The following is a 15,095-nucleotide window of genomic DNA, read 5'->3' as shown; positions in this document are numbered from 1 at the left end:
GATCGGCACTGGTGTTCTAGGGAGGCTGAGTAATTTGGTGTGTTGCACCATAGCCGGCCAGATGATTCTGTGGAGCCATACTGGCAGCGTGAAAGTTTTCATATCTGTTCCATGGGAAGAGTAAAACCAGAGTAACTAATCCCCGTGCAAGAAAAGGGTGGGGGGAAAAGATCCTCATGGTTTCCTGTGGCACTGCCCCTCTGTCGTGTGATCCGTTTGTCTTGTGGTCTATCCTGGGATGTGTCCTGTTTAGCATCTTCATCGATGACCTGGAGGAGGTGATGGAGTGCATGCTCGTACAGTTTGCAGATGACACCAAACTGGGTGACCATCTGGTACACTGGAGGGCAGGGCTGCCCGTTCAGGGAGACGTAGACAGGTGGGAGAAATGGGCTGGCAAGATCCTTAAATCCAACAAGAACAAGTGAAAAGTCCTGCGCTCAGGATAGAAGAGCCAGACCCCTGCAATGATACAGGCTGAGGATGGCCTACCTGGGGGCATCTCTGCTGGAAAAGCCCTAGGGGCTCTGGTAGGCAACGAGCTGACCACCGGACAGCAGTGTGCCATTTGTGTGAAGACCAACAATATCCTGGGCTGTATTAACAGAAGCAGAGGCAGTAATTTGAACAAAGTGATTATCCGCCTTTACTCAGCATTCCTTAGATCCCAGCTGATACATAATGTCTGGTTTTGGCCTCCTCTGTGCGGGAAAGGCATGGCTAAAGTGGAGCACCTTCAGCAGTGGGCCACCAGGGTGGCAGCTGGAGCACTTATCCTATGAGGAGAGCTGAGGGAGCTAGGCCTCTTCAGCCTATGGATGAGACTGCTTCAGGGACATTTTTAGTAGGCAGTCTGCTGATACCTATGAGGAGATTGTTGAGAAGAGGAAGCCAGGTTCTTCACCGTTGTGCATAGCAGAGAAGAGAGACAAGAAGTATAAACTGAAATGAATGATGTTCAGTCTGGACAAAGAGAGAAACTTCTTCATGCTGGGGACCTGGAAGCAGTGGGACAGGATGCCTGGAGAGTTTGTGCAGCCTCCATTCTTAGAGGTTTTAAGCCACAAAGTCCTGAGCAACCTTGTCTGGTCTTAGAGCTGACCCTGCTTTGAGGAGGAAGTTCAGCTAGAGACCTCCTGAGGTCCTTTCCACCCTGAATTATCCAATGATCTTATGTAGCTCCCTGGCAGCTTAGACCCATCAAAGGCTGGAGTAAGGACATCTTGAACATCATGAAGTCTGTGAATTAATGATTTATGAGCATGTGAATACAAGAGCGTGCAGTGGAACTGTGCTTCTCAACAGGGTCCTTTTACTGGTTTTGCACTGAGGTACTAGTAAGAGTACAATATTTTTTTTCCATCTTTTTTGCCTGTCTAACCTTTCAGTGAGGAGGAAAGCATGGATTCCACCAGGCTGCTGCTCTGGCTTCTGTAGTGAGGGTGAGTTGGAGAGGCTGTGTAGTTAGAAAGCTATTTTGGGACTGACAAGTAGGTGAGCTTTGAATGTCTTTAAGACTTTTCAGCCCCACTGAAACACCTCCTCGGCTAGCTCATAGGACCTGGTATTACCAGTGTAAAAGCTTTAAAAGAGACCATAGAAAGCTAGAACTGCAAATAGTGTAAAACTTTGGTGTGCTGACTAAGTAAGCAAATAATAACAGCTGCAGGTCTTTTTGATACTTGGGTGAAACGTGACATTTTCTTGTGCTTTGGACTTGTTTTGATTTGATTCTTGGGCTGGCTATTGTTTCGTGATCGCATTTTGTTATCCCTTGAGGGCTGTGTTTGGGAGAATGGACTGGAATGGCAGTCGGAGGCCTGAACTCCGCTCTTTCTACATGGTTTTCAGCAGCTCCGTTAGGACATGGTGGTGTCTATTTCTTACTTAAACCTGGCAGAGTTTAGCATCTGGATGCTTTTATGGCAGCCGCTACCTTCACTGTACCTTCCCCTTGTGGATGCGCTTTTATCTGACCGTGGGCTCTGAGTTCCAGACTCTTACCGTGAGGTCTGTAGCACTTATCACTGAAGTGCTTGTCTTGGCAGGCTCCTCTGGTGCTCAGAGCTACAAGTGAAATAATTTTCTACATATGACTTGTCTGGAAACCCTTGAGAAAACTTCTTTGTATTTTGCAGTGTCTTCTTGTACAGTGAGATACGTCAGTTCACTTGCAATACACTGCTCTAGTGCCCTGGATGCAGGCAGGACACGGGGAAGGTAGAGCTGGGCATGAGCAACCTCACGATATGGTACGATGAAAAGTATGTGTTGAGTGTTTAGGTTACAGCTTCTGGTCTGGAGCACTGCCTGTCCTGCGCTCTGTTGAACTGAAAACTAGCGTTTGCTAGAATGCAAATATAGTTGCTATATATGAGTGTTTTTCAGGGTTTTCCTTGTCTTTCTGGGTGACGTTTGGGCAACTCCAGCGATAAGGCATGTGTACTTTTTGTGGTTCGCAGCATCTTTTATCTCAGCTTATTCTTCCTGTAGAATCATGTTGCACAAGCAAAAAAGCTGCTTTTTTTTTTTGAATTGCAAGTTGCAGCTGTATCCTCCTTTCCATTTGCGTGAAGTCAGTTTGTTGGGCTTTGTTGGGCTCTGTACTATCAGCTGGAGAAGACGGTGCCTTTCTCTTAGTTCTTGTGTTCACCTGCCGTCACTGCCTTCAGAAGTGAGTCTGTTAACTCTGTACTTCTCTCGTCGTGTTCAGAAGAACAAGCAGCGTCAAATGTTTTCATATTTGCACAGTAGACTGCTTTTGGTGGTGGTTGTTAACCTTGTCGTGCCTTTGGAAAGGGGGGCGAGGGATATGGGGAAAGCAGTAAGCCGGAGTAGGTAAGACTGCTTGGGCAGTTAATTAACTGAGGGGGTTTCATTCAGGTACCTACAAATGAAGCGTCAAACCATGAGGTGGAAGTGGAAGGAAGCTGGTGGAGGGATGGAAACCGGCTCAGTTGTAAAACATGTTACCACGAGCCGCAGTAGCGGCTTTTTTGATGCCAAGTGTTCTCTTTGATAAAGTTTGCTCAGTTAGATTTGTATGTGGGGTCAGAGATGGAGCTCGTAGGAGGCAGTAAACTGAAATGCTGTTTTCTCCCTGATTTCTTTGTGATGGAGAAGACGAGTTGAATGAATGGACTAGACATCTTCATTCCAGAGTAATGCTATTAGCTCTGCTTCTGACAGCTTCTGCTCTCTCTCCCTTGGTGATTGGCTTCGGCCAGACCCATCAAACATGGATACCTTAAGTAGCGAGTTGATTCTGGTTTCTGGCACTGCTTTTGGTTAAAGGAGTCATGTTGGTGCTTGGCACCTTGTGGAAATCAGCCTGCTTCATTGGGGATCTCAGACTGAGTTCCTAGACTGTGAACATGCTGTTCCCTACGTGCTTGTGCTCAGCTTTGGTTTTAGGAGTACAAAGAAGCCTTGCAGAGTACTAAGTACTACACAGTAGAATACAGTATTTCATGGAGAATTGATGGCAGGAAATATAAAATGCCTTGCAGGTTTTCTAGTGGGGCTGGACACAGGCCAGAAGTCTCCTTCAGTTCTTTCCTCTTCTTATCAGACTTTTTCTTTCCCTCTGTTCTCATCAGGTGGATTTGACTCCACATCCTTCTTTCAGGTAGAAATTATCCCGGCGCTCATGCAGTACGCACGGGAGAATGTAATCCTCCACATTGCTTCGTGGGAAGAAATGACCTTTTGTATGTTGTGATGGAATTGTAACTGGGGAAGGCTGAGAAAGTACATTTTCCCTGTTTTCAAGTGGAATTTGTGTGCAGAGGGAGGAGTATAACTTTAGTTGCTTTTAGGGTCCTTTCAAGCTGCAGTTATTACTTGTGGTGTTTGAGGCAGCATCCTGGCTTTTCCCTGTCAAAAAAACTGGGATTGAAGCCATTTGTTTACAAGTTCTGGACAAAGCAAGTGCCAAAGGTATGTCCAGGAGGTAAGGAGAGCTGGGTAAGGTGTAGATGCTTTACAGATTGTTTTATTTAATAATAAAATATACACATGAGGGCCTGGGACCCTCTTTACTGAAACATTTTCCCATTTATTAGCAAGCCTGTGCAAAAGCTAATGCAAGGGTCAGGAAATGGGGGAGAAAAATCTCACGTCCGTGAAACGAATGGATACACGATGATAAGTTGTGGGGTCCTGCTCCCAACCAGGTGCTGCTTCCAGACCTCAGAGTGTGCACAGGTTCTGAGTTACACTGTGCTGTAACAGCCAGCGTGCATCCTGAGAATGCTGCAGGACATCACCAGTAACAAATGCAGCTTGTTGACCTCTCCTTGCTCATCTGCTTGAAGGGGAGTGTTGTTCTGTTTCTGGCAGGGAGGAAAAAATGTCAGAACTGTTTGCTGGGAGCTGCTTAAAAGTATATTTATGCCTCTCGGGCACAAGGAAATGTGATTAAAAAAATATGCCATTTTCAAAGCTGTGGGATTGCTGCTGTAAGGTCAGTGTAGGGAGACTGCAGCAGAGCTGGCAAGGTCAGTGTGTCAGCTCAGTATCCTACTGGGTGGCTTCACCCATGCTTGAAAACCTTGCTTTTGTAGGTGTAATTTTGTAGATCTTTGCAACACCATTCTTGTCCACACTCTTATTTCTGCTGGTTTGGTGGTGGGGTGGGGTTTTTTTTGTTTGTTTATTTCTTTTTCCAGCATTGGTGTTTGTGTGTCTACACAGTGAAAACTAACTTTATATTTTTTCCTCTCTTATCTGGTGAGTTTCCAGGCACGCTGTGTCCCTGCTCTGTACCATAATGTGGCTTCTGCAACCACTGGTGCCAGCAAAAGGGAAGTGGTGAGTGGCAGCTAGGGATGAAGGAGGAGTCTGGAGTGCCCCTTTCCTGACAGCATGGATGCCTGCCCGATAAAGGCAGTGACATAACTTAAGATAATAATTAAAGAAATGAGAAACAGGGACTTAAAGCAAAATGATGAATCCCAAGTTTGACTTCTAGTTTTAGCTCCGTAGCTCTCTGTCAGCTTCTGCCAAAGTCTGCATCTTGCTTTTCTGCCTTGCGGAACATACTTTGAAGGATTCCTGTTTAAGTGTTTGCTAAGTGGGGGTTAGACCTGTTGCATGAGCTGAGCAGAAAGGGACTAAGACAGCTGGGGAGCCAAATGCTGAGATGAATTCTGGCTTGGTGCTTTGGTAGCTGTGAGGCTTGAGTGGAATCGGTACAACTGCTGGAAAGAAGACCCGAAGGTTAAATACATTGACTCAGTGTTGGGACTGTGGGCTCATCTTGGCTGTTATCGCTGCCTATTTATGCCCAGGCAGCTGTGGGTCAGCTCCGGCTTTGCCGGTTGTTATTGGAGCCAGATGAATACCAGAGGGGGGATCTACCTGTTCAGTTACGCCAGCAGTGTAACAGCGGTGGTGGCCACTCCTGCTTTGCTGGCTGTTGTGTTGTCCACGGCTGCCCAGCACGGGCAGCGGCTGGGCGAGGGCAGGATCATCCATCCTCCTCGGCAGCACCAGCGCTGTGTTCCCGGGGCCCTGCAGGGAGCTGGAGCAGAGAACTGGTTCCTCACACAGCAACTTCATTTCATAGGATTCAGCTTTCCTGCTGAACTGAAGTGGGCCGTGTAACTGACTAAAGATATTTCTCCTTAGTAATCATAGAATCATAGAATGGTTGGGGTTGGAAGGGACCTTAAACATCACCTAGTTCCAACCCCCCTGCCATGGGCAGGGACACCTCCACTAGAGCAGGTTGCTCAAAGCCCCATCCAGCCTGGCCTTAAACACTTCCAGGGATGGGGCATCCACAGCTTCCCCGGGCAACCTGTTCCAGTGTCTCACCACTCTCACAGTAAAGAATTTCTTTCTGGTGTCTAATCTAAATCTCCCCTCTTCCAATTTAAAGCCATTACCCCTTGTCCTGTCACTACATCTCCTGACAAAGAGTCCCTCTCCGGCTCTCCTGTAGGCTCCCTTCAGATACTGGAAGGCTGCTATGAGGTCTCTCTGGAGCCTTCTCTTCTCCAGGCTGAACAACCCCAGCTCTCTCAGCCTGTCTTCATAGGGGAGGTGCTTCATCCCTCTGATCATCTTCATGGCCCTCTGCTGGACCCGTTCCAACAGGTCCATGTCCTTCCTGTGTTGAGGACTCCAAATTACAGAGTCTCGTTTTGTTTGATTTGACGTTCAGTTGCCAGTGCTGGTCATGTTGAAAGCCGCTTGCGGCTGCTGCGGTCTGTTTAGTGCTTCTCTCTCCCAAGCTGCTGCTTCTCTGCCCGTTCCCATTCTGCCGCAACGCGCCCTTCCTTTTCTTCGGGAGGGCTGGTGCACGTGCGGGGTTTGGCCAGGATAGCTGGAGCAGTGTTAATATTGGCTATCTCAACACAAGCGTCCACTTACCAAAAAATTAAAATTCTTTTTTTCATCCAAAATTTAAAAAAACCCCGAATAAACGACATGATAGATAAGAATTTTCATGGGAAAAAACCTGAAAGCAGTATTTCACCCTCATAAACAAAACCAAACCCTGGCTTCTCATAAATGTTTCTCACTGCCTCAAGCATTGGCTATGCTGCTGCCGTGCTAGATGTGTATTTTACCCCTGGCGAAAGTTAGGGGGGTATCTTTGTTCTGGCAGTCACAGAGTAGACCACTCCTCTGTGTAAGTTTAACACATCCATCATATAAACAAGTGTGGCCTGCTCTTTGCAACTAAACAAGAGGATTATTACAGCCCTTTCCTAAAAGTTGCCTTTAGCTTTAGTTTTCCCTTTTTTTAGGTCTTTCCTTTCCTTTAAGGACAGTGCCTGTCCACTGTGAGTGCCTTGTCTGCCTACCGAGGGATATAAATAATTTCCTTTATTACCACAGTTCTGCTTTGAATGCAGTCCCTTGATACAGTGCCTTTATGTGGATTTGATCAAGTCTTTGCCTTTGATCTGCCTGTGGTTATTAATTCTCTATTATAATTAATGGAGGCTTTGTCTTTCTCCTGCAGTCTCTACCAAAAGATCTCAGAGCCTTTTGTAAATGTTAAGCGATTAGTAATGCAGTAGCAGGCTGGTGAGTTGTCTGTGTGTGGTCCATAGAAAAGAGACAAAGAGACTCAGTGTATCAGCATGCGCTACATTTGGGGCTGGTTTGAAATCTTTCAGTACAACAATTTTCCTTGGAAAATACCAGGTTTTGTAAAACTTGTTGGTTTTTTGGGGGGTGTGTGTGTGTTTTTTTTGTTGTTTCTTTTTCCTTTTTTTGTTTCTTTGTTTGTTTGTTTGTGGTTGGTGTTTTTTTGGGGGTTTTTTTGTTTGTTTTTTTTTTTTTCTTTTTTAATGTTCCTAGAAGGTTTACCGTTTCGAAGATGACTTTTTGTGAAAGAGTTTTAGGTGTCAGGTGGAAATTCTGTGTGTGTTGGTCTGCGAGAGGCACACGGAGGAGCAGGTCTTTAACCCACCAGGGACCTCTTGCCTTCTGGTCTGACACCTCACGTGGGAAGTGGGAGCTTGAGCAGGTACTTGATCTTTTATGCAAGGGCTGACTGCTTCCTCAGGGGGATTTGTCCAGTGGCCACGTCTCACCTGAGGTGTGAGGGAGTGAGGGTCGTGTCACTGGTCTGAATGGGGGAGGAATGGTCTTGAATATGGACTTTCTATTTTGCACGTGTTTATCTGAACTCTTGGGATATGAGCTGCAGGCAGGTGAGTCACTGTCTGAAAAGGCACATCTGGTTGCACTTTTGTCTCTGGGAAGCACAAGGAAACTTGGGAAGCAGTGAGACATTGCGGGCAGGAAAAGAGCTTCCCGTGGAGTTCGCGTTACACGGTCATTGCACGTTCCCCTTCTGTGTGCTGCTCCGACCGAAGAGGATCACAAAGTTACTTGAACAAATCATCTGTAAGGGAGCCAAGGGTAACAAACCAGTCTAATAGCTTCCAAAGTTAGGGTTTAATCACGAGATGAAAGCACGTTGTTGTGTAAAAGTTGTGGTCAGGCGGTGCTGCGGAGCCAGCTCGGCGCTGGTTGAACGCGAAGGGAAGCACCCTATCCAGAAACCCGTGACTAGCCTCACGGCAGCTGCCACCTTCTGCCGGGTGGGATTCAGCGCTGCCGTCAGAAATAACCAGAGCTAAAATTAAGTAGCATTTACCGTCTGTTTTTTCTAAGAGGGAGAGGCTTGCGGTCAATTTTTTAATAACAAGGCAGTGAATGGTAAAGGCTTAAGAGGTGAACCGTGCTGTTGTTGATATCTTTCAGAATTAAACTAAAATTATTAACAGTGAAGGTAGAAAGGATCAAGTTGTTGACGTCGGCTTGCTCTTTCTTATAAAAAGGGGAAAGCGCGGGGACTTTTCTTCTTTTTATAGTGCTCCTGCTGACATTAAAGGCCATTTTCTGACTTGCGAGAAATCCTTGACAGCTGTGCTGGCGCTTCCAGCTTTCTGCAGCTAATTGCTCCTGTTCTGTGCAGTTTGCGTGTAATCCCGTGCACCGAGGCAGCCTGCCTGGCTTACAGAAGTAGTGCTGCATAGCATGTGTGTATGCGATCCACTCATTAAATTAATTTGTTTGAAAGGCTAGCACAGCTTCCAATGTGACTAAATCATGTTGACTGCTGACACTGCCAGGAGACTCTTAAAACATGGGAGGGCTGCCAGGAACCCTCGCTGCTTTCCTGGTGGACTGGCGGAGAAGTGACCTTTTACTCATGAATTTAAATTTTTGGTTTAGGGAAATACACAGAGTTTTCGCTGAATGCTTTTGGCCGCTTGCCTGTCCCTTGCTACATTTGGATTTTGCTAGTGCTGGCTGAAGCAATTCGGAGGACTAGTGCTGCCTGTTAATTGAGGATCTGCTCAGAGAAGAGATCCCCAGCCAGAAGGGAGGGAGGCTATACCAGACATCTGGGAGAAATTGTGGTTAATTCTGCCAGATTACCTTTCCGAGGCAGTCATCTTTCTGTGCCTGTAGTTACACCTGACTTGTCCTGTGCAAGTTCACAGCCGAGTCGTTTAGACCATCAGCAAGTTTTACATGAAGGCTTTAACCATTTAGCAGAGTCTGTGTTGTGGGTCAGGGTGGGGGCAAACTCTTCTCGTGGGCAGGAGAGCGTTCCCTGGATGCTGGGGCTGCTCGTACAAGTTCTGCTGGCACGTCTGAGGGAGACCTCTGCCCTGCCCTGGCCTGTCAGTGGGAGCAAACGAACTGTCCCAGGGTAACAGATGCAGGAAAGGTTCTGCTGGGGACCAGCCTGGACTAAATGATGCTACTCCAGCCTGTCCTCAATTTCTTTCCCCTTCCTGTCTTCCCCTACGGCAGGTTTCCTCTGACCATTCTACAAAATTAAATGATTAGGCTTTAGAGAAGGATGTTTTACACAGATCTCATTCAGAGACCAAGGAACTATGCCAACATGACAAGGGAAGATGTTTCCTGTGAGGAAGGGAAGGGGAATAGAAGGGAACCTGTGAATGGGCAGGTGAAGAGCAGGCAAGAAGTGGTAACACCTCATGTGGGACCTATCATGACTATAGCCTGTGGTGCCAAACGCAGCTCTGCTCTACCAGTAAAATGCCTTCTTGCATGGATGGCTTGTTTGATGTAAGAACCTGGTATAAATCTTACAGCAAAGCCACTGTTGCTGATCCAGTAGGGCAGGTTGAGGAGGTTGGCGCTTGCCAATCCATTAATACCATAGAATCATAGAATGGTTAGAGTTGGAAGGGACCTTAAAGATCATCTAGTTCCAACCCCCCCGCCATGGGTAGGGACACCTCCCACTAGAGCAGGTTGCTCAAAGCCTTTTACAGTCGGTACCTTGGGGTTTGTGAAAGCATGGACCGAAAGCTGTTCTTTGTTGTAAATTTGCATTAAAACACATACCAGGTTCTTCTCAGAAATGTACCCACTGCTTCATCCTGGCTATTATTTTAACTGTCTCCACTTGTTCATTTGTGGGTTCTCTGGTTTTTTTCCAGCGTTGTGGCTCGGTTTCCTTTTCCTGCTTCTGTTTCTTTGCTCAACAGTGATAAGTGAACACTGGGGGCAGCGAGAGGGGGAAGAAGTCCTCTCAGCATGTGTTCAAGTGCAGCATGAAAGGGTTCTGGAGTGCAGCAGGTGTCGGGAGTACCCTGGCAAATTTATGTTCCCGAGCGCAGTTGCTTCTCTGCACCCTGGCTGTTGCTCTGTGAAGCGGTGTGTTCCTGGGGCAAGCTGTCGCGGTGGGGAACCCCACTGTGCTTTGGCCAGAGGGTGGAGATGGCTTTCTCAGGAAGCTCCTTGCAGAGAAAACACCATTTTTGAGGTGCCTGCTCTGGGGTGGCCAGCAGCAGGCCAAGGGAGGCGCTTGGCTATCCACAGCAGCGGCAAAGGATAGGGAGGCATTCCTGGCTGGGAGTCCATGGCCAAGTGCTGTGTCCTCCCTCCCCCTTGCTCCCCCAACCTAGCAGCTGGGAGGCTATCTTAGTGCCTCCTCCTGTGTCACCGTGCCCAAATTAACATAGGTTTGGCAGTCCCGAGGTGGCAGCCCCTTATCCAGTTGCTGCTGCTCCTTCAGCATTCAGACGGCCCATACGGTTCATCTGCAACCGTCGGGATGGCAGGGCTCCTGTGTAAGAGGCGCAAAAAAGGAGGTAGGAAACATCACATTTGTAGCCAGAATCTCTTCCTAAGCTCTCTGCCTAGGACCTGGTGTACGGGTTCTCTGTAAGCAGGGCCGTCCCTGGGCAGCAGGCTCTGGAGGACTTTCTGCTGGCATAGCCGTGCTTTGCCGGTAGCCGTAGGAGAGGATGTTGTGGTCCTACGGGATCTGGCCCAGCTGCGCTGGATCTGAAGGCAAGCGTAAGGGTTTAATATGGCTCTTAATGTCGTGAGGGATGGGGGCTTAATAGACAAATTTGTATTGATATTTTCTTTCAGTTTAGTAAATTGTTCAGAAACAAGGTATTTCTGTCATGAAGAGAGGAGATCATTTTACATTTAAGAAAAGAGCAGACGTATCGTCTTAATTAAACTTTTCGGAATAAAAATAGTTTGGCTGCATTTAAAAGCATTCTGGCTTAATAGCATTCTGGCTATGCAGCATTTTGTTTATGTAGCATACGCTGAAGACAGTACCATGTATTCACTGCCCAGAGGAACTTAGCAGCTCTCTCCTGCATTTGTAGACCATTAGGAACAGCGATGCCCCGACCTTATCGAACACTTGGCATTCCCAGAATGACAGCAGTGCTGTAATAATGAAAAGAGTTAGTTACCTCTAGAAAGAAGGCTGGTACTTTCAAACAGAGTATGGTTTAAGTGGAATGTGGGTTTACGGAAGTGGAAGTGGAATTTATAGTCCTGGCAGGGTTTTAAAAATCTTCACCTGTAATACCCACTTTCCACACGATTTTTCTTACGCCTCCTGGCGGCTGTATTCCTATTGGCATCTCAGTGTAAGAGCTGGGCGGGTGAGAAAGCTCTAGTTGGGTGTAATGCAGACAGGGCTGGGTAAGGCATGCTGTGAGAGCTGTTTTGGTCTGCTTAAGAGGCCTCTTAGCTCCCTGAGTTTTGTTTGGAGAGGTTTCCAAAAAATGAGAATGAATGCCGAAAAGGGATAATTGAGAGTTTCTTTAATAACAGCATTTATTCAGAAAGTTAAATCTCAGCCTGCAGACACGGTATTCTGTTTGCAGTCGGGGATGCTGTTCTGTTCCCTTCCCTTTGCAGAAGGGACACAATGCAGAAAGCAAGCCGTGCTTACTGCTGGCAGACCCCCTTCCCTGCAGGCTTTGTGCTGTGTTGGCTCTAACCAGCCTCTCTAACATGGTTCATAAGCCACAAGGTCTCAAAAGTATGGGACTGGTGTTTGTTGCTTGCAGAATGTAAGAACGGAATTTCGTAATTGAGGATTTTAGTCATGCTCAGTGTCATGCTGTGAACCAGAATTAGCTAACATCTTGAAACTGCAATTAAGAAATGTGGTAACTTTTTTTAAGCGCCTTCTTTTCAAATACCTGTGAGAGAAGGAGTGGGGATTGTAGTGGGTTCTTCTTCCCTCTCCTTCTCTGGGCCAGCAGGATTACTGTGTTTTCCCCTTCTATCGAGCAGGAAAAAAACAAGTTCTGATGCAGGATTTTGTAACCTCTGCAGACTGCATGCAAATGATTAGCCTGTGGTTTGATTTTCCAACTGGAAAAGGGAATAGTGACTATTCTTGAAGGAAGTGCTTGTTGGGATACTGTTACTATTAGTTAACTGTTCCTCCTTTTCTCTCCCCAGAGAAGTTTGTCTTGCAGACCTTCTTTATTTGGAAATACTTGCTTTCCCCTAAAAAAGTATGGGATTTGGACCTCTCCCAAGGAGACTGCAATACCACGAATGCTGCCACAAATTATCTTAGCCCATGCTACCTGAATAGATGACATTATTACAGTGTCTTTGTATCCCCCATTTCAAATGTGTCTACTTCAATAGCTTGGCTTATAATAAATAATCATTATCTGATCTTAGAGGGAGAGATGTACCTTGGAGAGTGTAACATTGGTACAGTGCTTTTCTTAGTGCTTTTCTTACTGTAAAGCTCTGTGAAGATACTAAACAGTTTTTCAGTACTTTTTCTCAAGTTCAGTTCCTCCCATGTGGCATGACGTAGGAAAGTTGTTTAATATCCATTTTATTGATGAAGGGTACTTTAGTGACTTTCCTAAATGAGAGCTGTAGGATTGGGGTAAAATTTGAAATCAGAAGTTACAGATTTGTGTTCACCAGATTGTGCTACATCTATTTTTAGCCCGTGGCAATGCTAGAATGAAATACAGTTTCATCTTTATTTGGTAAGTCTCCCTGCGATTCTCTGAGGCTTTTAATAAGGCCGGTAACAAGTTGCAGTTCCTGCTATTCTGCAGCTGGAGAAGGTGGTGAGGAGTGGTGGTCAACCTATCAGAAAAGGAGTTTGTTTTTACAGTTTGCTGTAGATAAAGGCCATCCTGCAGACAAAGCTCACATCCTTTCCTTCTGGAGAAACAGGCACTCTTGAGGCTGCTCTTACCACAGAATTGGGTTTCTTGCAAAATATTTTCAGCCAGTAGTGTGGTGGCTCAGTGTAATAAGAACCTATAAAAGGATGTTACTTAGATTTTATTTTCCACTGTGGCTGCATTTCTTAATTCCATAAACTGTGGGCCTATTTTGAAATGGATCTACCAGATGTTTTCTCTTAGGATGAATACCCACGTCAACCACTACATATGTGCAAGCTTTGCATTTATTACAGTCTTTCTTTGTTTTTTTTCCATCTCTTCAGTGAGTGACCTCCAAGAAGAAGGTAAAAATGCTATCAATGCACCAATGAACCCAAGTGCCGTGGACATCCATCCAGAAGACACCCTATTAGGTAAAGTATTCAAGCTACAGACCTCAACTAAGCAATTATTAATGAAGGTGGCCACGGTGACCCCCGTATTCTCTGCTTTACTGTTGAATGTAGATTGCTCAGTTGAAACTGAGAGGGTTGAGCATGAGAGTTGAGAACTGTTGCATGTCGTATGTAGATTAGAAATTAGAAGGGCTAAATTGGAATTTAAAGAGCAGTGCCAGCTATGCAGGTACACTTAAACTAGGTAGTTCATTGGAAAATTGACTTGTTCGATGAATTGACAGAGAACTGAGTTCTTCTGTGGTCACCCTGAAAGCAAATAGAAAGTTGAGATCTGGAAGGAATTCGATGGAAAATACTGCTGAATTTGTCTGCTTAAGAGGGACTTCAGTTCCATTAACCAACTGGCCAAGTGGATCTCAGTCTCTATTTGTCCTCAGGGGCATTCTTCTCTGGTAAGCAAGTGATATCCTTTCTGTCTATGTGTATATATATATATATACACGCATATATATATATATATATACACACACACAGATGGGGAACTGGAGTGCAAAAGGCCAACCCACAGAAAGTCTATAGCAGAAGTGTGTGTTGTGGTTCCTGTGGAACCCTTAGACTGTCTCAATGTACGTAGTGCACTGTTGTTAACTAGTGGATGCCATGCTCCTCCTTGGGTTGCTGCTGCCACTTTGCAAGTGACGGTACAGCAAAATGGGATCCAATACTGAATGAACAGATGAGCATTTAGACTGCTGAAAATAGTAATTAAATGTGATTAGAAGTATTTAAAACAAGCAATGCTTTATAGAAAGAAGGTAAGTATTCAAATTCCTGTTCTCTCCGTTCCCCACCCTCCTCGAGTCCCTAGAAGACTAACATCATAATTTAATAGCAAAAAGTGTTTAAAACTTGTTGGAATAAAATACTTTTTTCGTTCCTGGCCATATTTCTCCTAATCTATGTAACTAGCTGAAGCAAACTGCCACGGAGACAAATAATAAACCAGGAAATTAAAAACAAAAAAGTTTTAGTCATTTAGCTTTTCTGATTAGAAGAATGGTAGGAAATGCAAAGTGCTGTTCTGAGATGTGGTCAAAGTATTGATTGCTGTCTGTATATCTGTGGATCAGGAGCGTCTCCAGTGATTTCTTCTGGCTACCAGTAAAGGTGTGCATGACTTCAGAAGATGCAAGACCGCTCCTGAAGGCCTGTCATGCAAAGACATGACCACCGGTGAACCTTAGGCAAAGTTCTTTGGTGGATCATATATCATTATGGGTCAAATCTTGTTCAGGGTTTCAGTTAGCGATATTTTGGGTGTGTAGTGGGTGCCACTTCCTTATGACTAGACTGCCTGTTGTGGTTTGGGCTGGACTGACCACTGAATGAATGACAGATGCTCTACTGACTGAGCTGAATCACCCCAGGGTATAATGAGGAAGTAAAGGAACAGGGTGGGAGGGAAAAGCAGCAAAATAATTCAGTTTTTTTCCTAAGTTTGTAGAGATTTGTCAAGTACGCTCAGAGAGCACGGTCTTTTTTTTTTTTTAATAAAGGTCAGGGGCCCTGGAAAATACTGAACCCAAATGTCTGAGTGAAGTCTAAGGTATCTGTCTCGTGTCTAGGATGTGCGAGTGTCATGGTTCCCGTGTGAGAGCAGTGGAGTCCGGCACTGCAATAGGAAGTTGCTGTAGGTTGGTCATTGTTGGAAAGGGTTCCTCTGTGCAGTGCGGCAATGGCCTGACCAGCAGTCATACCGAAA

The 15,095-nt window shown here is 45.8% G+C and overlaps 1 protein-coding gene across 3 annotated transcripts in view; it reads left to right on the top strand.

Moving 5' to 3' along the window:
- PARVB (parvin beta) overlaps window positions 1–15,095 on the top strand; it is a 67,799-nt gene that overhangs the window by 12,499 nt on the left and 40,205 nt on the right. The window contains exons 1-2 of one of the 3 annotated variants that reach the window (XM_074153221.1): window positions 10,540–10,604; window positions 13,259–13,348. In XM_074153221.1, the coding sequence (XP_074009322.1) occupies window positions 10,568–10,604; window positions 13,259–13,348 (127 nt within the window). In that variant the 5' untranslated portion in view covers window positions 10,540–10,567. Of the gene's footprint in view, window positions 1–10,539; window positions 10,605–13,258; window positions 13,349–15,095 lie in introns of those variants that run through there. The other 2 variants (XM_074153135.1, XM_074153313.1) reach the window with 2 other exon arrangements.

Source organism: Numenius arquata, chromosome 1 (genome assembly GCF_964106895.1).
Source record: "Numenius arquata chromosome 1, bNumArq3.hap1.1, whole genome shotgun sequence".
NCBI lineage: Eukaryota > Metazoa > Chordata > Aves > Charadriiformes > Scolopacidae > Numenius > Numenius arquata.
The sequence above is the reverse complement of the archived record's forward strand: the minus strand, read 5'-3'. Positions and strand labels throughout refer to the sequence as shown.